We start from the raw sequence: 25,824 nt of genomic DNA on the forward strand, positions 1-25,824 counted from the left end.
GTAATTACATTACATGCAATTTTCTGCCAAAATATTATAGAACGTTTGTCAGGAGACAAGATAGAAAGGAAGGCGCTTGCCCCCAGGCAATTTCCATGGGATGGGTCACATGTCGCTAAATAAATGCTCAGATTTTCCCGCATGAAAGGTAACTCAGTGGCATAAAGCAAGATAATATACATTTTTTTTTTTTAAAGAAAATCTAATTAGGCCTACCACCTACTATTTCATTTCAGGGGTGGATGATAGGTGCTGAATGGTGAGACACACAGCACCGTTTACGTCCCAGGTCCCTATAGGGGTCAATCCCTCCGTGGCTTGAGTTTGAGGTTCAGCTCATTTTGTTGCAAGGATTCTCTGTAGTGCATCCTCTGTTGTTAGAATCATAATTTGGTTATATTTGCATCACGGTTTGATGTAGTGTCATCAAACATCGAGGCATAGGCAAATCATTGTTATTCTTTATTATTGTAATAAAGAAACAAATAAAAAAGTGATTATATGATAATATTATGATGATAATATAATTTAATAAAGTTTCAACTCCTTCATCTTTATTGGAAGATTTTCACGCACATAGTTTAACTGTCTTTAAAAAGAGTAAAAAGTTGAGAAAAGAGAGAAAGATGGAGAGAGCGAGAGCGAGAGAAAGAGAGAGAGAGTAAGAGAGTGAGAGAGTGAGAGAGTGAGAGAGTGAGAGAGAGAGAGAGAGAGAGAGAGAGAGAGAGAGAGAGAGAGAGAGAGAGAGAGAGAGAGAGAGAGAGAGAGAGAGAGAGAGAGAGAGAGAGAGAGAGAGAGAGAGAGAGAGAGAGAGAGAGAGAGAGAGGCCTACCTGTTTCCTTTTGAAAGAGGCAGGAGGCTTCTGGGTAAACGGGACTTCAGCATGTTGGTGTCAGGGGGGCGGAGACACGCCGAGCTCCGTGGTGTCTCGCTGCTGCTGGATGTGTTCGTATGCCCGAAGAATTTCGAGGTCAGACTTTTTTTGTTGCTCTGACTCGAAATCAAACCGTTGGGATTTCGGCGTGCGGACTCTGGAGAGTAGAAAAGGACACACGATAAGGACCGACTCGAGAATGCGAGAAGTCCAGGAAGAGCATGTTTTCTTATTAAAAATGCAGCGCGGGAGCAAAGCCATTACCATAGCCTGTTCAAATGACTCGAGGCTACATTAAAAAAGCACTCAGGGCTAGGCTGCTCTCCGTGGCTTGAAGCGGTGCATGGAGAACAACCAGTGGGATCTACTAAATCTAAAGTCTGAAGCATTTTGAGGCGCCCACAGTCAAAGGGGAGGGGGGCAGAGAAAACGCCCTGCTGCTGCTGCTGCTGCTGCTGCAGCCTGTTGCTGATAGAAACTCAAACTTATTCGCCGTGTGGAAAATGCTTCATGCATCCTGGAAAGTGGAATTCCAGGATCGTAGCGTTGTACGCGTTTGACCCGATCCACGTTTCGTGTGCTTGACAAGTTTTGTTTTTTTGGGGAAGGTGGGGGTGGAAGCGGGCCCTCTTTTTGGTGGATTTTCTTTGCATTGTGCACACTGTCCTACTGGGAGTGGAGTTGGGTGGGCTGCGAGTACCAAGGCTACCAGCTAGGCCCACGGCCATTGCCCGGGACAAAGAGTTTTCCAAATGTAATCCTAAACATTTAGGATCGTCGGTGTGTTGTTTTTTTTGAAGGATAATTTGATCATTGTGCAGCGGCGCAACAATCGTGCAGACATGTCTCTGGGTGCGGAGAGAAGGATGGATAACCGGTTGAAGAAACTGGAGGAGATGATCAGAGATCCCAAATCTGCCGTCAACTTGGAGAGTTTACTGGCAAGTATCCCCTAAGTGCAGTCATCGTTGTAACACAACTGTCCTCGAATCACGCGGCACTCATCTCTTTCAATGGAGGTTAAAGTTACATTTTGTTGTCATTTTAAAATCTGTAAAGTCCTTGGTGTTATGATTTGTTATCTGGTAAGAGACCTCCACCCACAAGGATGCTGCTCAAAGCTATGTGCTAAAGGGATATCACCTCCCTCTATCCAACGTGATGTTATTTGATCAATTTACAACCTTGCAAAAAAATAGTGCATACATGTTCTATTCCAACACAACGAACAACATACTGGACAAATGTAGACAAACAAGAGCACATGGCCGCGATAGGGCCCAACTCGTTTTAAACAGATTGCAGTCTATTAATTGTGTCGCTGTATGGGGTCTACAGATTAGGATTAACGTTTACATTGACCGACTGGCTCCCTGTTTGTCTCGTTTCGAGGCTGTATTATTTCCGGCCCGATGTCCCGCCTGGACAAGGCCTGCCGTCCACTACTGGTCAGGCACCTCCAGAATAGATTGACACATAGCCCTGTGCTGTGGCATCCATCGTAGTTATGGAAAGGGAAGCGTATTTCTCGAACCCCTACTTGCAACATTCCTGCAATTTGTAGTTCGTGTACATGCCAATTCAGACCAACTATATGATTGCGAGTTATGCTGCGTGACGTCATGCATAACATGTCTGGGAAACTTCTCAGGGATTCCCTCCTAGGTCCCTTTCTGTACTGCAACTTGAATGAGTTTGTAGCTGGCAGCTGTTTTGTTTTTGTAATCACATTATGACAAATGGGAACTAACAATAATACCTATAGATATGATCATAATTACATTATGTACATTATAGTTCTTCGTGGAAACATGTTATTTGTCTACGTCCTAAATAAGGTCATGTTTTCTTGAGCCCTGAGGGCAAATCACGGTAATCGGAATGTGAATAAGAACGCATTGGAATTGTTTTGCTTTTTGTCTACCATCGCCAGTGGAATGTGCGCTTCAGTCGCTCGTTTAATCCAAAGGGAGTTCAGTTGTGCTCTTGGACATGATATGTAAACGCTTTAAATCGTCTCTGTGTAGTTAATCAGCATACCAATGAATCTAATGTAGCATGACCTCCACTTTGCGATCTCACTGAGGCTCTGGTCACACCTCAAAATTCCTCGGCAGCCATCTGATGGATTGTTGGTTTTATTAACTCTGGTTATCAGTTATCAGTCTAGGTGGAAACCACATCAGACCCTCCGGTCTCACTTCTCCAGGGGGTAATTTGATTAGTTTCATGAGAGCCTCTGCCCCCAAAGTCTTCCCTGTTCTACTCAATGTTTTCTTTTTAAATTTTCCCAGACTTTGAGATATTGTCAATGAAAGATCATCTTACAACTAAGTACTTTTCTTTACCACAAAATCCTTTTTGTTTTGTTTTACGTAGCAGGTATTCTGTACCATTCCAGTGAAACATTTCAGGCAAGGCAGTACATCCCTAAACTCACATATCATTTGGTTTAATCCTACTTTCAAAGCTTCTTGCAGTGAATGTCACACAACCCTATCATAGCTGCTGCTCTTGTAACTCGCAGTGCGGGACCTGTTGTCCTCTTTCATTCTGTTTACATGTCGTCTCCAAAATGTGGCTCCTGTCTAATCCTCTGAGGCCAGCGAACTACAAATGCCAAGAATCCAGTGTTGTCATATACATGAATCATGACAACTTCAGCACATCGCCTTCTACTTGGTGGAATTTGTTTGTGGTTTTCCTTCTCTAAAACATCACCTCTGTCACCACGTCTTCTTCCTTCAAGGTGGATTACATTTGGGTAGGAGTGGGAGATGGAACCTAGAACCTGAAAGCTACCGTCTTTCAGTATGGGAGTCCTGTTTATAGTCATTTACATTTAGGGCATTTAGCAGACTCTTATCCAAAGCGACTTACAATAAGTACATTTTAGAGAAGAAGCTGAAACAATATATCGCTGTCGGTACAGTAAGGATGTTCATAGATCCAAGCACTAGCAATCGCTAGGTTAGCCCATTCCTTGTATACAAAGATAGCTAGGATAAGATGCTACACAACTAAGTACTATAACTAAGTACGACATACAATAAGTCTGTACATTAAGTGCCAGGACGTACAACATACAATAAGTAGGAGGGCTGGAAGGGGCTGGCTAGTCCACATCCCAAAGGGCTCCACTGCAGTTTTATTTTGAGCTAAATGAATTGGCTAACTTTTCAGCTACATGGTGTAAGGGCAAACCCAAAAGAAACCCCCCCAAACACATCAACCTGCAGCTGCAGACGTTCATTGGTTCAACCTAACCACAGTGTGCCAACGGGACCCCAACGCGTGTTGGGGTCCCGGGAGCACCGTGTCCATTGTTAGGCCTCTGTTGCATGCGTGGTTGGGAACAGGCCATGTTTTTCGTAGTGTAGTTCAGCAGTGTAGCTGTAGCTGATTGTTTTTCCTCTGGTGTGCAGGCCAGGAGAGACGGGAGCCGGTGATGAGTTGAGTGGGAAGCTTGCGGAGGAGGAGGCTGCATGCTTCCATTTTTACCCTAGGTTCTGCCACTGGGATGGACAGAGACGTGGGCGCATTTCTCTGGTGCGAACGCACAGACTCTCTTGAAAGAACAACATGAATTGAAGGCATGTTGCTGATGTAGCGATGCATTTGATTAAAAGCTGAAGAGGGCTGTATGGATATTTTATTCATCTCGGGAAGAAAGTCGCAGGATTGGATTTCAGAGTTGATGATGGTGTTGGGGTTATTAATCATTATTTGGCCGAGCTCTGTGGGGTAGTTCAATTATGATGGTATGGCATGACAGTGAAGTGAATATTTAGCTACACTCACTGACGCTAGAGAATGCTGAGTTGGCAAATTGGATGGTAAAGGTCACAATGACGCATTCTGCAGCTTTCACTGAACACTGAAATTAAGGACATGGAAGGATTTTCACCCCAATTGCAACCATATTGATGGGTTTTTGATTGTTATTAAAGCTATCTTTTAACATGGAAGCCAAAAAAAAGAATGCATCATCTCATATTTAATCTGATGGACTGCAGCTAATTGAACCAATTAATAATTAACCTTATTACTGAGATAAGATGGTTAGTTGCAGTTAGCCATCCACTTGATGGCTGCACTAAGCATTCTCCATCAACTGCTCTGGGATCTGTCGGCCCCAAGGCAATCTGTAGTATTTTTTTGACAGATGCTTCCTGAAGTGCTGTCAGTTACATGATAGCAAGACACACGCACACGCACACGCACACACACAGTGTAAATGTATGCAACTATTGCACAGACACTACGTTTGACTTGCCTTATTTGTTGTCCTAAAGGAAATGACCTCATTGAGTAAATAGTTGGCAGCCTAATATCAGGCTCAAAGTTCTCTCTGGAACTGGGAATGGCACATTCCCGTTTCACTTTAGCCTTATCTAGTTCTCGCTCTCGGTCACTCTCGCTCTCTCTGTCATTTAGGTGGCATTGTTTTTTTTGGCTCGCGTGGGCAGATTTGATGGCATGGTGTTATTTAGGTGTGTGGTATTCATTACTTTTGTCTTATGTTTTATAGAACCATATGATTGACTCGATAAAGAACAATGAGCCAGCACCAAATGGAACTCAATAAATAGGACCAATAAATGTTATCCATTTCCTTATCGGCTGATGGAGAATGCGTTTATTGGCCACACTGGATCACAATGATGTGATCTATTGGCATGACCTTTTTGACATGATGGGATTTGATCTTGGTATGAGAATATTCCCCAGTGACTCCTACTTTGCTGTTGGTTTGGACCCATGGTAAACACACAAATTCTTCCTTGATGAGAGTCATTATTATGTGTGAACTTTTAAACGTTTTCTCCAGTGTTTTGGGGTCTAGTTTATGATCCAAACACACAGGTATTAAGAGGCCCAGGATCGTGTTAAATTGTTTAGTCATTTCGTTCTTCTATAAGAAGTTTAACATTTAAGCAGGTATGCAAAAGTGATTCATGTTATTCCACTGAGGATCTTGATCTCTCAGCTCAGGCTCCTGTTGTATGGCCACGATAGATTCAGTATCGAGTTGCAAGGGAAAATTCAAATCAATGTTGTCCACACCACTGACAAACACGAGAAGTAATTCCTGTATGAGTCATCTGTAAAATATGACTTGCCACATATCCTGCATTTCATTATTTTTTTGCACATCTCAACCCCAGACCTACGTGCATGTGAGGCAATTTTCAAATGAACACTGAGTCAGACAAGGGTCTTCACGTCATCTGCGTCAACGTCACCCCCTCAACTCGATCTAGATTAGGACACTTCCTTCCTGTACATCTCTCTCTTACTATGCTACACTTCTCTACACTCTTCGCTTGTCCACACACATAAACACACGTGCGTGCGTGCGTGTGCGCACGCACACACGAATGCACACACATACACACACACACACACACATGCACCCTACATCTCTATAGCCTGCTATTGATGTCCTGTTGGTTCTCAGAGTACAGCTGTGGGGCTCCCAGTGAGCGGCTAGCCCCCAGGGCTCCCTGCTACAGCTGCCATGTGCATGCTCTCGCTCTCTAGGAGAAACACTGCCTTATAAGGCGCTCAGGACGTTAGCCCTGGCCAATTCTCTCTCTCTCTCTCTGTATCTCTGTCCCTGCGTGTCTCTCTCTCTCTCTCTGTGTCTCTGTCTTTGTGTGTCTCTCTCACTCTCTGTCTCTGTCTGTCTCCGTGTCTCTCTCTCCCTGTGTCTGTCTCTGTGTGTCTCTTTCTCTGTGTGTCTCTCTCGGTGTCTCTCTCTCTCTCTCTGTCTGTCTCTGTCCGTCCATCCAGTCCTCTGTGCTGCCGCTCCCCTTCTCTGCTGGGTTAGGGCCTGAGGGATGACCTCGTTGCATCCTTCAGCCTTCAGACCACCTGGGGTTCACCATGGTAGCATGAACCCTGCCGTTGTCGTGTTCCCAAGATCATGGATCATGGGCGCCTCCCCCTACATGTGTTTTAAACTTATATGAATGGACCTGTTCTTCTGTTTTGTCTTTACAGACAATACAGTACATGTATTGTACAGTGCATGCAATACATGAGTATTCACCCATGTGGCAAAAGGAACTACAGGAGATCATGCAAATGTTGTCTGTGTTTCCAAACATGCAGGAAGTGCAGTGTTGAGAAATATCCCTACAAAAGTAATACTCTGTTTTAAGAGAACCTAAGGCCAGTGATACCATTTTAAGGAGAACTCTATATTTGTGGGAAGTGCCTACAAACTGATGTTGTACCATGACCGTTCCAGTCATTACCATTACCAGCACTTACAGTACTTTTTGGGAAAGGGGAAAATAGATCAACCTGGTAGTATTTACGTAATTAGAACTTAGTTTAGGTCCAACTGGCATTGGTTAAACCAGCAACCGCACTGTGTGTGTGTGTGTGTGTGTGTGTGTCCTCCATGCGGCAGCCAAGCATACATCACAATCTCTGTGTAGGACTTCGTTGGCTGATGGGTCATAGCTAGACCTCAGCTGCCCAATGCATCTGTTGAAGATCTCCCCGGACGATGAATTGAAATAGCCGCTTTAAAATGTTCCATTACATTGGGCCCATAAACCTCGAATTGATGTCTAGTTTGAGTGGCAATAGACCGATCTTGTATCACAGACAATGTATACAGTCCGAATTATTATTATTCACTTCCTGCTGGTGGTAAACCACCACAAGAATCAGAACACGGCACAACAACTATTTTATTGTAGCATCGATTTTCCCTGGTAGCACCTGCCTATGATAACCGTTGGTTAATGTTTTGTTCACTTTACGAGCAACATTTAAACTGTACAACACATTGCGTTATCGCGATATTGCAATTGTTTGCCCATGTCCTAACTAAATCCCAATGGGGCATGGAACCGGGGCTGTTGGGAGCCGGAACAGTGTTTTGAGTACTTTGGTTGCCTGAAAGTCATTGTGTTTCTTTCATGGGCAGGGGATGAGGGGTGTGAACGAGTGGCGAAGGGAGGAGAGAGAACTCCCACGTACAGCGTCCTCTCCAGCTGCTCTGCGTATTACCGCCCACTGCCTGCTGCAGCCCAAACACAAGCGCTCACTCCCTCCCTCTCTCTCCATCCATCCACCTCTCTCTGCAACTGATATGTAAACAAAACGTGCACATGCATATTCCCAAACGTGCACTAGAGAAGCGGGGGGGTTAGGGTTACGGTGATATGGACGAAATCAAACATCGCTGTTTTTGGACGCAATACCTTGATAGTATATCGAAAATATTGTAGGAATGGCTATTGGTGTTTCATCGTGAGGTCCCTGCCGATTCCCCTATCCGGCGTGCAGGTTTTCTGGTTTTCACGTCCCAGAGTGGATGTGTTCTTATTCAATGTTCAAATGTTGCCCTTGGGTGGTCACAGGTCTTCATTGTGGTACTGCCTGCTCGTTCTCTAGCATGCCTGTGTTTGTTTGGGCATAATTTGCATGTTATTCAGAAGGTGCAGAACAGCAACCAGTCATCATAGTAATCAGTACGCCGGCTTTTATCCTCTCAAAATGTTAGTAGTGTTTGCTGGCTTTTGATAATGTCACATGACGCGGGAGGACTGTGTTTGTCACTGGGGATGGAGGCAGCTGTGTACAAGGTGTTAAAACAAGTTTCACACCGTTTGGTAGTTGGCTTTTGTCGCCATTTGATTTGGTGTGACAAAAACAATGAACAATCTTGTAAATGTATTCACATGAATCGTTGACATCGGTGGTAAGTTGGTGGAAAGAGAACAGAGGCATCACAATGCTCTATACAGTACAGGAAAGATGGGGCCAGAGTGGTTGACCCCAGCCACCCTCTCATAGGAGGGTTTGAAGTTCTGGCCTCAGGATGGCACTCTAAAACCCCCCCCAGGCTGGACACGATGTTTGCATTGTAATACATTTTTGTACCAAGTGCAATTGCTGTATTAAAGGTACTCTGTCGAAAACCTGAAATTCCTTCTCGTTACTGACCTCTTTGGCCATTAAGTGAACTGCAGCGGGTTGAGACAATAACAGTCCTAAGGTTAATTTCTAATCATAACCAAACGTTAGTTATAAACAGACAATGGGAGTGGCATGAGTTGATACATTGCACATAAAATGTACAAATTAAAAAAGTTCTGCAAGCACAGACCTTATCGCCACTATCTACGCTAGGATGTCACTTGGTTCCCTTTAATCGGTAGAACCGCCCAGTTCAAACATGGGTTAATGGACCTCCTTTGACAGGCTGTTCTATGATACGGCGAGAGTCGCGTAAGGTCTAAATTGTTTAAACGAATTATATTCATTAATTCTATCTCTGCACACATGCTGCTGCCCGGCCACTTAATATGAGTAGCATAGCCTGTGTCCTTTCAGCATGTGTAGAACATAGTCTCACGTTCCTCTGGAAGGGTCTGAAGCTGTTGTAAAGTCTGAGCCGCTCTCCTCTTCCACTGTTCCTGGTCTCTATCATTCTTTAGGAGGGATGGGGCCCTGCCTGGCATTCTAACCAGAGAGAGAGAGAGAGAGAGAGAGAGAGACACACACACACACACACACACACACACACACACACACACACACACACACACACACACACACACACACACACACACACACACACACACACACACACACACACACACACACCACATCTCTCCTCCACTCTCGCTCTATTCCCCACAACTATTTTTAAACGTCTGGAATTTGATAAAAAACATTGGCATTCTGTCCTTCGAGCCTTTTAAAGGCCAGGGCACTGTGTGTGCTGTTCTCGGTGCCAAGTGACGATAGAGGCGCGCAGGACCAAGTGGGGTGCATGAATGAGTGTTTATTGTGGTGCTGGGGGGTGGGGGGGAGGAGGGTGACGTCACGTTATCCCAGAATAGGTGGGTTGTTGTTAGTCCCTCCTGAACACGCCTCGGGTTGAACATCACCACATTCCTGCAGAGGTGTGTGTGTGTGTGTGTGCGCGTGGACTGTGAGTGCACACGGGGGCCGAGGAGGGCAGTACCTGCAGCGCGGCGGGAGGCAGGGGGGATGGCTCAGCCGCCAACGCCGACTGGTCAGCTTGAACGAGGGAAGCCCGCCCCAGGTGCCCAGCCCGCCCTAGCGCGGCTGCTATGGCCGCCACATAGCGTAGCCTCTATTTATGTTTTCTTTGTTTTTTGTTTTTTTCGCCTGTCGCCTGGCAACTGCACAGAAACTCTGCTCCGCTGTCTTGATTACAGTATAGCCGCGATAAAAGCAAAGACCTCGAGCACAATCTACTATATGTCCAAGAGGGAGATAGCACGCTCACTGAACAATAGTTATTCTTGGCTTGGCAGACCAGTTCCAGCCAATAGAACGAGGACGTGCAGTAAGGAGGGAGCAGGAACTCTTTATTCTCTTAAGCATTCGGTCTTGATTTTGGAAGGCAATTTGTGTGTGTGTGTGTGTGTGTGTGTGTGTGTGTGTGTGTGTGTGTGTGTGTGTGTGTGTGTGTGTGTGTGTGTGTGTGTGTGTGTGTGTGTGTGTGTGTGTGTGTGTGTGTGTCCCAGAGGTCTTTTGTTTGATTCATTTAATTTAGAATCTCTTCTCGCACCACCTCCATAGCTCCCCTGAGAGCCATGTAATTCGTTCAGCCTCTCTGAATTATTAAGTGGACGGAGACGATCACTGAGTCGCTTCACCGCGTCACTGCTAACGCTGGCTGACAGTTGTGTAGAGCTGTCATCATCCACAGGAGCTAAAGGTCACTCGTTGTTACTCATGTCAAGAGACTGTTATTGGTCAACAGGAGGTTCTGATTCACGTGTTGCATAAAACATGAATTCCCACATTCAATCATCAAGTGGAATTACTGTGTGGTAGCAGGACGACCAGGCTAAACACACCATATGTAAAGTTCTTAGGCCATGTTTTGTAGCAAAGCGGTTATTTGAATAAACAAATCATCTTGCCCTTTTATCATGAGATGGTAGGATCAAGCAGTATTTTACGTGCACATTTAAATTTAGGGGATTTTGCTGACGCTTTTATCCAAAGCGGCTTCCAACCATTCATTCACTAAATCAGCTAGGAGGAGACGGGGATCCAACTAGCCACCTTCCGGTTACAATTCGACCCGCTCTATCTTCTCCCCCTACATGCTCGGTCTTAAACCCCTACTCAAGCATGCAATTCAACTAAACAACACGGATAGGAACTTAACTTTCTCTAAGAGTAGAGCCATCGTTTGTAGCGTCTTAATAATGTGCGATGAGGTTTCGGTGTGTGTTTGTTTTCCTTGGCACACTTTGACTGCGTGTACATTATTGGACATATATGCTTACAGTACATGTTCATCAAGGCAGAGGTACCTAATAGCAGCACAGCAGTAGCTGCAGCAGCGCTGTGGCCTCAGAGGAAATGACTTGCATACAGAGACCGGCTTCATGACCCATTGAAATTATCTGGCTGCTCTGGGGTGCGGTGCATCATTTCCTGTATCGCTTAGTCCAAGGGAGAGATCTGTCTGTACATGCATACACACCCACACGCAACCACACACGCACCCACACGCAAACAGTCTCTCAGCTGGTGTAGTTTTTTGCCTTAAATAGTAGTTTTGCGTGAGGTGAGCCCTTTAATGGGGAAGTGGATTTTAGATGTTGAAACGTGTGAGTAGAGAGAGAGAGAGAGAGAGAGAGAGAGAGAGAGAGAGAGAGAGAGAGAGAGAGAGAGAGAGAGAGAGAGAGAGAGAGAGAGAGAGAGAGAGAGAGAGAGAGAGAGAGAGAGAGAGAGAGAGAGAGAGAGAGAGAGAGAGAGAGAGAGAGGAAAACAAGGACAAAAGGGAGGCAGACAAACCTTTGTCAACTTTAGGAGGAGTATGATCCTTCTCATCATGTCAGCTTGACACTGCCGCGTGTGAAAGCAACAATTTGTCATCGCTTTACTATCGTCTCATTGTTTAGCGTGCAATGGATCAACTGTTGAGGAATGCACAATGGCATTATGATGACCTCCCTGTGGTTCAACTTGAAATAAAGTCAAATGGTTTATGTTTTGAATTGGTACCTGTTATTTATATGTGGACAGCATGATCCTCATTGGCTTAAGGGAGGTTGCATCATTCGAAAATGTTAATATTTTTTTAGAATCCCCCCCCATGGTCAGTCCTGGTCCTCAGTCTGAAAGCATAGCTTAGAGCCAACCAAAATGTGCCAAAATGTTATGATGGGATGGATTGATATACCCTACAATTAATTCTAATATTTAAGAAGAGCTTCCATCGATCAAAAATACAAATCACCTCATTATCATGGCCATGTCCTCACATCACCATGTAAGCTACACTTTGTAACTGCATCTTGCTTTCTTTCTAATGCAGCTTAAGCAATGTCTCATGAGCTGTGGAGACAGCATAATGGGGTGAAGCAGTCAGGGTGTTTTGAGTCAAATGTGCTATATTTATTATGTTTTATCCACTGATGGTGTGGCTATGGAGGATTGGGAATGTGCAGCAAACATCTAGCCGCCTTCGTAAACCTGGGTTTGTGCCAAAGGGCACAAGCTAGTGACAATCTGTGGAGTTGAATCGTAAGGCTCACCTGTAAACCAAAGTGTAGCACTGTGATTGAGGAACGTGTGCTCATGGCACGACTCTCCACCTCCTTGACGGCTTGTGTGTTTTCTTAGCCTGCGAAAAAGTTATACAGTGCTGATTTTGGTCCACACTTGCAGAGCAAATTGAATGTTTATCTCACCAATACACCTCATTCCGTTTTTGATGGCTAAATTCAGCAGCAATGACGATTATGTAACTATCACAGATGTGCTTGAATAAACCACCTACTCCTTCTTGGCCCATATGGTAATAAATATATCTGTGCTTTTTCCCCTCTAGGACTCCATAAATGCACTGGTTTTAGACCTGGACTACCCTGCACTACGCAAAAACAAAAACATTGAAACCTTTTTAAACAGATGTAAGTATTTGTGTGTGTGTGTTTGTTTGAAAATGAATGGAGATGGAAGTGATGCAATCCATGATCGTTGGGGAAATGACAGATAATCTAGCAAATATTTCCTTGTGGAGGATGTTATTTACAGCGTATGAGGTTGAATGACTAACCGTTCCACCTCCCCAAACTCCTGCTGTGTCTGTTACCTTCTCCCTGAACTCTTTCTGTCAACATTAGGATGATATAATAGTAGTGCTTTCAACCAGGTGTCTTGTCCTTGTCATGATAGATGAGAAAGTAATCGGACGCATACGAGACCTCCAGATGAAAATGGAAGACTTTGAACGGGTAAAAGTGATCGGCAGAGGGGCGTTTGGCGAAGTCCAGTTGGTAAGCATTCCAGTGACTGGAGGAGTAAAACTTTTTTCAGTTTTTTTATTGGGATCTACCGAACTCATTTGATCATGTCTGGTATAAACCCAGTGGCCTCTTTCGAAAAAACATCTCATGGTAGCAATCAGCAATTGGCTGGGTTTATGAAATTTCATCCATTTCATGCACACTGAAATACTGTACGATGCCATTTGATGTTGTGCAACCCTAATCTAGCTGCGTACGAAAAATTACATCACAAATCAACATCACCTGTCCCGCTGTACAGGTGAGGCACAAAGCTTCTCAGAAGGTCTACGCCATGAAGCTGTTGAGCAAGTTTGAGATGATCAAGCGGTCGGATTCGGCTTTCTTCTGGGAGGAGAGGGACATAATGGCCTTCGCCAACAGCCCCTGGGTAGTACAGGTAAGACGGGACCAACTGGTGCTGGGTGAAAACCTAGATTCATGTAGGAATCACACATTTTCTATCATTTTGAAACTTATTCACGACTTCCAAAAATGTTACTATTATTTTTAATTATTATTCTTGCATTATTACATCAGTTGATATAAAAAAAAATATATAAATGGTCTTCTTGCCACAGTTGCCTTTCTATGCATGAACTGGACTGGAGTAAATCTTAAAATTAGCCCGGCTATGAACTGAATCTAGAATCAGTAATCGTTTTGGATTTTGATATTCAATCGATTTGTGACCAAAAGTATCGAAATCTAATCTTGAGATGCCAAAAGATTAGGCACCTCCGTCAAACTCGATAGGGCTAGCTATATATAGTGATATGTTTTCTTGCTGCTCCCAGGTTACAGACTTGCGTTCCTTTTACCTTAGGTTACATAATTTAGCAGGGGCATACATTGAGACCACAATGACCTTAAAGAGTCCGACCCCACTGTATGTAGTCCACTGTGGTCGGCAAGGGTTTCAAGCAGTCTGTGCAGTACGGTCGTATTCTGACGCTAGGTGGGAGCTCATGTTTCCTCTAGCCACTCTGATTCCAAGAACCAGATTCTAATGTAAGTTAATAAATTCAGGAGTATGCTACGTTTAATCTACTTCACATTCTTTTGTGTTGATGCAAACTGTTTTAAACTAGGCACATGACAGTTTTGAAAATTGACTATCCCACAGTATCATTTTTGTTTCATCCAACAAGTGGTTTAATATTCCCGTGCAGTCGACATCACTTCTGTCTCTCACCTAAACGAATGACTTCTCCCGACACAGCTGTGCTGCGCCTTCCAAGACGAGCACCACTTGTACATGGTGATGGAGTACATGCCCGGGGGGGACTTGGTCAACCTCACCAGCACCTACGACGTGCCCGAGAAGTGGGCCAAGTTCTACACGGCGGAGGTGGTGATGGCCCTGGACGCCATCCACTCCATGGGCTTCATCCACCGCGACGTGAAGCCCGACAACATGCTGCTGGACAGCAACGGGCACCTCAAGCTGGCCGACTTCGGCACCTGCATGAAGATGGACACTGTGAGTAGCGGACGTGGTTCAGTCTTTATGTTTAGTTTGGCAGCGGTGAAGCAGAATTGATAGTCTCCGTCGGTGAAGCGTGCGTACGGTTGCAGTGAGTGCCATTCGCTGGCGGAGCCACAAAATGTTGTGGTATAAATCGTGCACGAGAGCTGTGATTATGTGATCATCTTTGGCACACTTTGGTCACAGTTCATGCACTGCAACTTATAAATTAGTTTTAGAGGCTGCAGGGATGAAGCCAGCATGTCATGTAGAGATTTATATTTTTTCACGTTTGATTCCCAACAAACTGAGGTTTGTGGATACGGGAATTTCTGCATATTCACATGGGGCAGTAACTTTTTAATTTGGTCGAACCCCTTTCTTTGCCGCTTTAGACCTAGTATTGGCAGATCCTTTGTCAAATACCATCCATCTCGGTACATTTATTTCCAAAGTGACTCATTTTAACTGTGTGCATCAACATCACTTTCCCCACGAACCAACTATTCACGCTCCTAATTTATGAAATATATCTACTTGAAAATATTAACAGGCTGGTAATTAGGTCATATACTCTAGTTACGATAATTTGAGTGATCTATCCAGAAATGTGCGTGTGGGTTTTTGTTCCCATGCTCTAATCTTGAATAACACCAGTGCAGACTGTGCAATTTCATTGAAATTTGCACAGTGTACAAACCACCTTTTTAGCCGTGTGTCCTAACAGGAGCCTCAGTGGTTCGTGTTTCCAATGAGAGCACTCACACCAGTGCGGCAAACAGAGGCTCGATAGTCCGGTTTTAATTGAGTCAGCCTAGGACTAAAAGTTGATCCGAAAGCCACAGACTGCCTCCACACAGCATTTACTTATGATATTTTAGTATTGATTTCCAAGCTGTGTTCCATTGAAACATGTGTTCTTACCCATTGAACCGTTTCAGATTTGAAATAGGAAAAGGCAACGACGTCAACTATTGGGTTCTCTGGCCCATGCAACCTAGGAATACTTCAGGTTGCATCCACTTAGTACATTTTGGCCACAGTCTTGTGCCCTGTGGTAAATAATTACCTAGTCTTTGCCATAGTTCAGGTTTTTACGAGGGATTATTTATTTTCAGGGATAAACTCAACTCAGCCACATTACATCCTCGTGGAGGTCATGCTAGCTAGCTTTGTAGCTCTCTAGTCTCTATCTCTATTGAAAGATGGCTGGTGGCAACAGTGTGTGCTTTGTGTGTCTGTTTCAGACCGGCATGGTCCACTGCGACACGGCGGTGGGCACCCCCGACTACATCTCCCCCGAGGTGCTCAAGTCCCAGGGCGGGGACGGCTACTACGGCCGGGAGTGCGACTGGTGGTCCGTTGGGGTCTTCATCTTCGAAATGCTCGTCGGTCAGTGATCACCGCCTCCACTGATTCTGCGTACAGTCCATCACTTCACCACACTCAACATTTTGGTTATGGGGGGGGGGGGGGGGCTTAAAGGCTGATTGTGGTTCCACGTTGCGCAACTCGGGGAACAAGCAGACGTTCTGACGCAGTTGGAACCTGTTTTGGTTCAGCATCGGGTTTTAGTTAGCGGACCAATAGGAGCCCTTTCTGCTGCGTCAACATTTTTGGGAGGCGCATGTCTGGCCTTTGCGGTGGTCACAAGGTGGGTCCGCAAGGACGTATTTGGTCCGTAAACCCCCTTGCGTTGCGTCGCCGTGCAACCATATTCAGCCCTTTACTTCCACCCCCTTCCGACGCAGCCGTGCTGACGATGCTAATGTGGCTAATGTGTTGCGGGTCAGGTGATACGCCGTTCTACGCCGACTCTCTGGTGGGAACCTACAGCAAGATCATGGACCATAAAAACTCCCTCAACTTCCCAGACGATGTGGAGATCTCCAAAGACGCCAAGAACATCATCTGTGCATTTCTCACCGACAGGTATGTGGACTTGAGCTGTTCTGAACCAAACCCTGTTCTGCAATGCATCTCGACCACAACCAATGTCTCAACCCCTTTATATAAAGGCAGTCACATGGAACACTTGAAGCCCATGATGTGGCTTTAAAGGTCCAATATTATGCAACCAAGTTTGGGTTTGATTAGCCGTTAAAAGCCGTTTTGAAAGTCTTCTTCTTCTGACATCAGAAGTGGGCGTGTCCACCTAGAATCACACTCACACCTGTATTATGGGACCTTTATAATCCAGACACACACATACTCAAAGTGATGACCCTCGGTGAAGAAACCTATTTTATAGCGTAGAAATCTAAAACCATATGTTCTTCTACAGGGACGTGCGCTTAGGCCGGAGCGGCGTGGAGGAGATCAAGCGTCACCCGTTCTTCAAGAACGACCAGTGGACCTTCGACACCATTAGAGACAGTGAGTGTGTTTCCATGGTAACGCCACCCCCCCCCCCCCCCCCCCCCCCCCCCGTAAATAGAAATGCCTTGACTCACCAGAGCACTGTTGCTTAGTTATTATCAGTCGATAGGAAGATATGTATTTCTGTATCCTACTCTATTTTTGAAATCTCCTTCTCTGTCTCTGTGTGTGTGTGTCACGATCTCTCCCTCGAATCCTCGTTCTCTTGTTTAAATGCTCTCTCTCTCCCCGTCTCGCTCTCTCTCTAACTCCCACTTTGTTTTCTTGCTCGCTCGTCCCCCCCCCCCTCCCTCTGCAGCCGTTGCCCCCGTGGTCCCAGAGCTGAGCAGTGACATCGACACCAGTAACTTTGACGAAATCGAGGATGACAAGGGAGACGTGGAGACCTTCCCCACACCCAAGGCCTTCGTCGGGAACCAGCTGCCCTTTGTCGGCTTCACCTACTTCAAGGAGGACCAGTCAGTTGTCCCTTATAATTATGTTGATGATGATGACGGTTTGGTAAAAACACTGGCCTATGTTCTGTGAGTGAGAGCGTTTCTGTGTCTCTTCTCACAGGTTACTAAGTGCTTCCAATAATTCTGCGGTTGCCCATCAGAACCTGATAAACAAGAACGATGAGGTGAGTCTTATGCTCAGGGAAACACACCCATTGATATAGCAATGTAACGGGGCATTACTATTTAACGAGTAGATCCCAGATCTACGATCTATAATGCAAAAGCAATGGTTTACGGCATTGTAATAATTCTAATTTAATAGAGCTGAAGAGATTACGTGTCAAATGTTAATGACTCCAAAGAGGATTTCCTTGGCTGAGCCCTGTGACTTACTGCATACTTTTGGCATATTTCCTGTGTTCTTGGGAACCCAAACATCTTAAGCAGCTCTTAAGTACAGGGGGGGGCGAAGCTACAGGTCTAATCAAAATCTCCAGGATGCTTTATTCATCGTGCACTTTTAAACTCAGGTCTTCTAAAATGAGTGCTCTCTGCAGTTAATAAAATCCTCCTTTTAATCTCCCTATTATTATTTTTTTAGAGTCTTTTATAGTTTTATAGTTTTTTTTATAATTTTTGAGTGACTCAACTTAACACCAAAACAAACAAGTTACCTAAGGTTTTACCTAAATAAATACTTGATCTAGATAATAACTAGCACAATTCCACAGCACAACCTATTTTTGTTGTTAATAGAGTCTTGATTGCTGTGTTTCTCTGCCTCAGTCTGCCGCTCTGCAGAAGAAGCTGCATGAGATGGAGGAGCATCTGAACAGTGAGCTGCAGGTGAAGGACGAGCTGGAACACAAATACAGGTGAACACACATGTGGCTGCTTTAGCAAATCCCCAAATCCCCACTGCCTTATTTGGGCATGACTTTGGGACGCAAAAGGAAATTAATCGGATAGGAGAACGAGCATGTGACTCGGGATAGGAGAACGAGCACGTGGACGTGACTCACCAGGTTGTGTTTCATGATCATACTTTCTATACCATATTGAATCATCATCATAGTTAGTTGCTCTGTAAGATGTACACATGGCTGCTGCTAATAGAGGCTCTGATTGGAGATCAGTTAGGGATGGCTGCATAGTCAGCGGCCATTAACTGGGAAGAGGACTTGGCCAGCACTAAAGCAAACGACAACCATTGCTATAAACGAAAGTCCAAAAAAAATGGACAGTTTAGTTATGTGTGGGGTCAATAAAATACCATCAAATAATTCCCTGTTCATCATATTTGGTAATACATTTTTATAAAAACATGACGTGCTTTTCTTCGATATTTTTCAATCTTACAAAATGCGTTGGTGTCTGCATGCTTTGCTGCACTCTTATAGTAACTATGACATCAACTCTTTCTCTTTGTCTGATGTTCTGCAGGGCGGCCACTGCTCGTCTAGACAAGGTCTCCAAAGAGCTGGAGGAGGAGGTAGGCCAGTCACACTGTAACACCTAGCCCCCCCTCAAGGGCCCCATGCACTTGGATCCGAATCTAAATCGGCCTGTCGAATGCCGCGAATGTCCACAGGGTACAGCCTAGTCACTGTGACGCGTGGGTTGTTCGGGTAATGGCGCCAGACGTTTCTCACCATCTCTGTCTCCTGGTAGTCCCTGCTTGAGCAGGCACGCTAATGCGTGCTAGTCTTGTTTCATATAGTCGTAAAAAAAGTCCATATCGTGGTCAATGCTATTAAACTGATTTTTACTGATGGCAAAAACCCTGACTTAATCATTCATGTGGTGTAGTTGAGGTGTGTTGAGGGGCCGTGTGGTAAAGGTTGGACTGTTGTGACTGAGCATCCAGAGCACGCTTCTGTGATTCACTTCACACTTCCATTTGCGGCCTATATTCTGTCCGTATGAACGCACCATTCTCCATCCTGTTTCAAGCGTACGGGGCCCCTTCAGTGAATGTCTCCTTGCGGCTGGTTTGGTGACTCTGACGCTGATCAGAGTCCACACCAACCACATAGTTGAATCCTGAAAAAAGTAATGTAAGGAGTACTTTACATCAGTCATGCTGATGTAAGAAGCAGGAAATGTAACACATGGATTCAACTTGAGTCTGTTTAAAAAAACACACTGTGTCGGGCTTGTCCAAACAAATTGCTGAACGCACTGATATATAAAGCCCAGAGCACACGGGTATGTCGGGACAAATGCAAAATAAGATTTTGTAATGTTGCGATCAATATAGTCTTGAAGCAGGCCAAGAAATACAGCCCGCTACTTTTGGAAATGTACGCATTTGTCTAATGATGCGATTGTCTTTTTCCCTGTTATTAATCGCGTCCCAATACGAACTCTGTGGGAAACATTGCAATTAGAGCTGTCAAGCGATTAAAATATTTAATCGTGATTAATCGCATTAATGTCATAGTTAACTCACGATTAATCGCAAATTATTTTTCTATGCTAAATATCCCTTGATTTTTTTTTGTCCCATAATTCTTCTCATTTTAATTCTCTTATCAACATGGTGAAGTGCATCGGCTTGCCTTGTGCAAATGATTTTTTATTGATAACAACATTGGCATATACTGATCAAAACAGGACGATACAAAAAAAGAGCCTATAGTGCAATCAAACGACTGCTTCGAACAAATATAATTTGAACATAGCAGTCAGGCTACTGCTTCTTTGTTTTGAGCCAAAGGAAAAAAAAAAAATATATATATATATATTTTTTTTAAATACAATAATTGCGTTAATTGCGCGATAAACTTTTTAACGCCGTTACATTTGGTTTGCGTTAACGCCGTTAATAACGCGTTTAACTGACAGCTCTAATTGCAATGCATCCATAAGGTGTGGCTGGTACAACATGGGCTGTCGACTCGTAGAGAGACGTCAGGGGTTAGGTCTCTTGCTCAGGGACACCCCGGCACTCGAGCCGGGGATCGAACCAGCAACCTTCCGGTTACCGGCCGACCCCGCTCTGCCTCCTGAGCCACATGCCGCCCCCCCCGTGGATGTGTGTGTGTGTGTGTGTACTCGGTGGCTAACTGGCCGGGTGCTGATCTCAGGTGAGCGGCCGGAAGGCGCTGGAGTCCAGCGTGAGGCAGCTGGAGAGGGAGAAGGCCCTGCTGCAGCACAAGAGCCTGGAGAGCCACCGCAAGGCGGAGAGCGAGGCGGACAGGAAGCGCTGCCTGGAGAACGAAGGTGAGGGCCGCGCACGCTCTGCGGATAACGGGTTGTCATTGTGCGCACTCTGCACGCACTCTTAACCCACTCATGGTGACGTGTGTGTCACTTCTAGAAACTGAAAAAGCTGTCATTTTGTTAACAACAATGTACACATTCTTAATATACTGTTCATGTGTGTCCCCCCCCCCCTTTTTTCTCTTCTCAACTCACCGTTTTTGCATAATATATTTGTACTTATCATAATTGTTATGTATTTATCTATTTAAAATTGTCGTAGGATTTACTTGTGAGTTGAAAATGTCTATGCGTTGCTTACCGACCGCGCCGTCTGTGTTGTGCAGTGAACGGGCTCCGAGACCAGCTCGACGACATGAAGAAACGCAACCAGAACTCTCACATCTCCAACGAAAAGAACATCCACCTCCAGAGACAGGCAAGTTCTCCCACCGCTAGCTTCACACCACGCCACAATGACACACTCACACTTGAACACAAGACCAACAAACATGTCCTTTTTAAAAGGGTTTGCCTGGTCGTGAGAAAAAATGTGAATGTTGTCAAAGTAAAGTTCATATTAAAGTCGGAATGTGTAACATTTCATCAACTAGCTTGCCGCTTAAAACAGCTCGATGACATATCTGTAGTCAATTCTGCAAATAGTTAATGCTGGCCAGCCACTTCTTTGTTCACATGATCTTACTATTGGAATCATCAATTTTATTTTATTCTGAATGTCTCACGCCTACTTACTGAAAGGGCTTCAAGCCCACACAACCCTCTGCTTGAATGAAAAAGACCTAAAAAAACGAAATAAAGGAACCCAGGAAAAAAGTTAAACTATACCAATCGTCCTCAAGAAGAATCAAGCCTCGTGATGGTTTTGCTCGAGGACCTGAGTTACGTCGAGTGCATACGCGTCCCTCAGTGTTCCCGTTCTGAACTTGCCCTTATTCCCCCTCGGCTCCAGCTGGAAGAGGCCAACGCCTCGCTGAGGGCGGAGGCGGAGGCGTCGCTGCGGCTGCGCAAGGCCCAGACGGAGGGCAGCAAGCAGCTGCAGCAGCTGGAGGGGCACGGGCGCGAGCTGCAGGACAAGTGCTGCGTGCTGGAGCGCAGCAAGCTGAGCCTGGAGAAGGAGTGCATCGGGCTGCAGGCCGCGCTGGAGGCGGAGCGGCGCGAGCACAGCCAGGGCTCGGAGGCCATCGCCGACCTGCTGGGTGGGTGGTAGCGGGGGCGGGGGGCGGGTCAGGCACTGCGGCCGGGGCTCGGTTCAGGGGGGCAGTGAGCGCGCTTGGGGGTCTTTAATGTTTATGGTGGGGTTTGGGGGAGGGCACGAGACGAAGGGTGGAGGAATGGGGACGAGAGATGGGTGATGGAGAATGGGTGGGGGTGAGGGTCTGATGGGTGAGGGTCTGATGGGTGGGGGGACAGTGGGGGGGGTTAGGGTCTGACGTGTCTGATGGGTGGGAGCGAGAGGGGGAGTAGATGGGGCAGGTTTTAGCTAGTGGGTAGGGGCAAGGGGCTGAGTGGGTGTGTAGGTAGATGCTTTGCTAGAGGAGCCACACTGTGTGTGCGGAAACTGAATAGTTTGGTAAATCGACCTCACGGTGAGGAATACCTCACCATATTGGGCATGGAGACTATTGGTCTGAGGGTGTAATCACGTTCGGGAACTGTAGTACAAACATGGAGGAAACCCTACAGGAAGTATACAGGAGATATTAACTGTACAATCTCCTTTTATCATCTCCTTTTAAGACGGCATAGGAGATTGGATAAACACGATCAGGTTAATATGCATCCTAGTGGGGACTGTTTTATTTACCCAGCGATGACTGTAAACGGAGCCAGCTGTGTTGCGTGCATCTCTCTAATGTTCTGACGTGCTGTGGGGCGTTGCAGGGCGGGTGGCAGGCCTGGAGGAGGACCTGCGGGCGGTCAGGCAGTCCCTGGCCAAGGCCGAGACGGATAAGAGACACCTCCACGAGAAGCTCACCGACCTGGAGAAGGTAAAAGCAGCAGCAGCCGCAGGAGTAGAAAAAATACGGAAAAACTCCCCTCTGAATACTTAAATCAAACCACAAGGTGCAGGCCTAAACACATTTGTACGAATGCACCTTTTGTTTGGTTATCAAACAGAGGCCAATTGTTGTGCTTGGCTCTGTAATGCCAACCATGGCCTGATCGCAGTGGCTATGTCTGACCAGACACCTGTTTCCGTTTGGATATTGGATAGATAAAAAAATCCAGTTTTCTCTATCTACATTTTACATTTAAGGTATTAAGCAGACGCTTTACCCAAAGCGAATTACAATAAGTAAGTTTGTCAGAAGAAGGAGAAACAATGTATCTCTGTCGGTACAGTAAGGTTGTTTACAGAACCAAGTTCAAAGAACTAGTGCCAAGCACTCTAACACCACTTCTGTCTGTAGTTATTCGATTGTTCAAATATGGGCATCCTTTGGGTGTTTTTCATTTTCTACTAAAGGAAAACACAAGATAAGACACGATAATAAACCTTATCTTGTCCGATTGGTTCAGAAATCTCCAGTGTCACCAAGTGCCACAGTCACACAGTCATAAACAGCACGCAGGGTCATTAATCCAATCATAAAAACATGAAAGACATTGCGGGCGGGTCCCGAGTCCCGTCCACCTAGCACAGGGTTAAAGGCCTACTACCCCCTGCAGCCACTGACCCGCGGGCTCTGCCTGCGTCCTCTCTGTGTGTGCAGGAGAAGAGCAACAAGGAGATCGACCTGACCTACAAGCTGAAGGTGCTGCAGCAGGGCCTGGAGCAGGAGGAGGCCTCGCACAAGGCCACCAGGGCCCGGCTGGCCGACAAGAGCAAGATCACCGAGACCATCGAGGGGGCCAAGTCTGAGTCCACCAAGGGTACGTCCTCCAGACGGCCTTCTTTCTGATCGATGGCCTGGCGCCTTTTGCTGTTATTTGATCATCGTAATGCCATTGTTGATATTATTATTATATCATCCTGACATGGCTAAACATAGTGAAATAAGATTCTAACAACGCCACGTAGGTCTATTCTGTTTGATATAGGGGCATTGTGTTAAACTCAGCAGGCCTGATAACAGTAATAATACGTGATTTGATAACAGGGAATGTGTAATGCGTGGCTCTCATTGATTCAAATGACCTCCTAGTGTCCGTTGAGTCTGGCACACCATCCTCCAGGCTGACCCCCTCGCGGGACTGTCATACCGTCGGAAACACACGTTGAGCCATCCCACGGTTGGGTGTTAACGACCCCCTATACATATATATCTCCCCCCCCCCCCCCCCCCCCCTCCAGACCTGGAGCAGAAGCTGGCGGAGGAGCGGGCGGCCAAGCTGCGCCTGGAGAATGGCATGCTGGAGCTGGAGAAGCGCAGCAGCATGCTGGACTGCGACTACAAGCAGGCGCTGCAGAAGCTGGAGGAGCTGCGGCGGCACAAGGACCGGCTCACCGAGGAGGTGTGTGTGTGTGTGTGTGTGTGTGTGGGCGTGTGGGCGTGGTTGTGTGTTTATATGCGTGTGTGTCTGCAATGGATAAAGACAAGAGGTTGTGTGGTGCGGACTCTGCTTGGTTGTTAGCTCTTAATTTAGCAATTGGTTTTATCCAAAGAGTGCGCGTAAAGTTGGGCACAATCAAAGCAAACCATCGAAAATGTATTTGCGACGAAAAGCTTTATGTTCTAAAGAACTACTTTGCACTTCGTGCCGCACTTGGAAATATGCGCCAACTCTGAAATGTCTAACCCGACCAATAAACATAGGACGTGCATTGTGATCAGTGGTTCTCAAACTTTTTCTACTAGTGTACCCCTCTAAGGTATATTTCAGCTGAGTCCCCTCTCCACCGGCACAAAACATTTTTGGGAGAAAAATTAATCAAATTAACATAAACAATGTACGTGCGTTCTACTTTGCAGTGTAAACATGGACGTTAAAAGGAATCAAATTCTCACATTTTAGTGAGAAACATGGGCCTGTGTTTCACGCAACTGTTGGCTAATTTCTCCCCACAAAAGAAGCACAATGCCAGGGGAGGGTCAGAGCATGCAGAGGTTTCACGGAACATCCTTTCACCTTGTTTTCCGATTTACATTTCAACCAACTATACATTTTCTTGATTTTTGTCTAGCTTTCAGAATTAAAACTTGCTCAGGGTGAAAAATAATTGAATAGATAGCAGTATCCCCTGCAGTACTCCAAAGTACCCATAGGGGCACGCTAGCCCTAAGCCCTTAAGCCACACGTCCCCCCCCGTCGGACCCAAATAACCTTCTCCCGCCGGCCCCCAGGTGAAGAACCTGACGCTGAGGATCGAGCAGGAGAGCCAGAAGCGCAGCCTGACGCAGAACGACCTGAAGGGCCAGACCCAGCAGCTGAACGCACTGCGCACCTCGGAGAAACAGCTGAAGCAGGAGGTCAACCACCTGATGGACATCAAGAGGAGCATGGAGAAGCAGAACCAAGAGTTACGCAAGTCAGTACACGTCCCCCATGGCCCCTTTTCCCCCTGTCTCGTCCAGGGGGCTGTAGAGGTTGTTCTAGTGTTTAATTGTTCTGTGGTGGAAGTTATCTCCATTTGGATCACACATCTGGCTATCTCGCTCTCTCTCTTTCTCTCGCTCTCTCTCCCTCTCACTCTTTCTCTCTCTCTCTTGCTCTTGCTCTTTGCTCTAACTCTTTCTCTCTCTCTCTCTGTCTCTGGCTCTGGCTCTCTGGCTCTGTCTCTGGCTCTCTCTCTCTGTCTGTCTCTCTCTCTCTCACTCTCTGTGTCTGTCTGTCTCTGTCTCTCTCTCTCTCTCTGTCTGTCTCTGGCTCTGGCTCTGGCTCTCTCTCTGTCTGTTCCTTTCTTTTCTTTCTTTCTGACCTGAAGTTGTATTTCTTTTCCTCAGGGGTTCAACTATCTCAATTATAATCTGCTTATGACACGCATCTGCCCATGTGGTGATTTATTTTTCTTTATTTCCCTAAAGTTGTATGTTTTTCAGAGGTATACTTATCTAAATTATAATCTTAATATGACACACATCTGCCCCTTGTGTGATCTCACTTTCTTTCTTTTCTAAAGTTGTGTTTTCGTTCCAGTGGTCTACTAATCTCAATTATCATCTCAATGTGAAAGCGATCTGCCCT

General features: G+C 45.8%; 1 protein-coding gene across 1 annotated transcript in view; it reads left to right on the forward strand.

Annotated features, from left to right (window-relative positions):
• The first annotated feature begins 930 nt into the window (after nucleotides 1-930).
• Nucleotides 931-25,824, forward strand: part of rock2a (rho-associated, coiled-coil containing protein kinase 2a) — a 36,855-nt gene continuing 11,961 nt past the window's right edge. The window contains exons 1-19 of the mRNA XM_030357378.1: nucleotides 931-1,815; nucleotides 12,726-12,807; nucleotides 13,073-13,173; nucleotides 13,445-13,582; nucleotides 14,405-14,665; nucleotides 15,898-16,042; nucleotides 16,444-16,582; nucleotides 16,935-17,026; nucleotides 17,328-17,487; nucleotides 17,588-17,651; nucleotides 18,256-18,344; nucleotides 18,913-18,961; nucleotides 20,559-20,694; nucleotides 21,021-21,112; nucleotides 21,647-21,893; nucleotides 22,579-22,685; nucleotides 23,412-23,571; nucleotides 23,993-24,153; nucleotides 24,984-25,168. Of these exons, the coding sequence (XP_030213238.1) occupies nucleotides 1,717-1,815; nucleotides 12,726-12,807; nucleotides 13,073-13,173; nucleotides 13,445-13,582; nucleotides 14,405-14,665; nucleotides 15,898-16,042; nucleotides 16,444-16,582; nucleotides 16,935-17,026; nucleotides 17,328-17,487; nucleotides 17,588-17,651; nucleotides 18,256-18,344; nucleotides 18,913-18,961; nucleotides 20,559-20,694; nucleotides 21,021-21,112; nucleotides 21,647-21,893; nucleotides 22,579-22,685; nucleotides 23,412-23,571; nucleotides 23,993-24,153; nucleotides 24,984-25,168 (2,507 nt within the window). The 5' untranslated portion in view covers nucleotides 931-1,716. The remainder of the gene's footprint in view (nucleotides 1,816-12,725; nucleotides 12,808-13,072; nucleotides 13,174-13,444; nucleotides 13,583-14,404; nucleotides 14,666-15,897; nucleotides 16,043-16,443; nucleotides 16,583-16,934; nucleotides 17,027-17,327; nucleotides 17,488-17,587; nucleotides 17,652-18,255; nucleotides 18,345-18,912; nucleotides 18,962-20,558; nucleotides 20,695-21,020; nucleotides 21,113-21,646; nucleotides 21,894-22,578; nucleotides 22,686-23,411; nucleotides 23,572-23,992; nucleotides 24,154-24,983; nucleotides 25,169-25,824) is intronic.

Source organism: Gadus morhua, chromosome 5, assembly GCF_902167405.1.
Source record: "Gadus morhua chromosome 5, gadMor3.0, whole genome shotgun sequence".
Lineage (NCBI taxonomy): Eukaryota > Metazoa > Chordata > Actinopteri > Gadiformes > Gadidae > Gadus > Gadus morhua.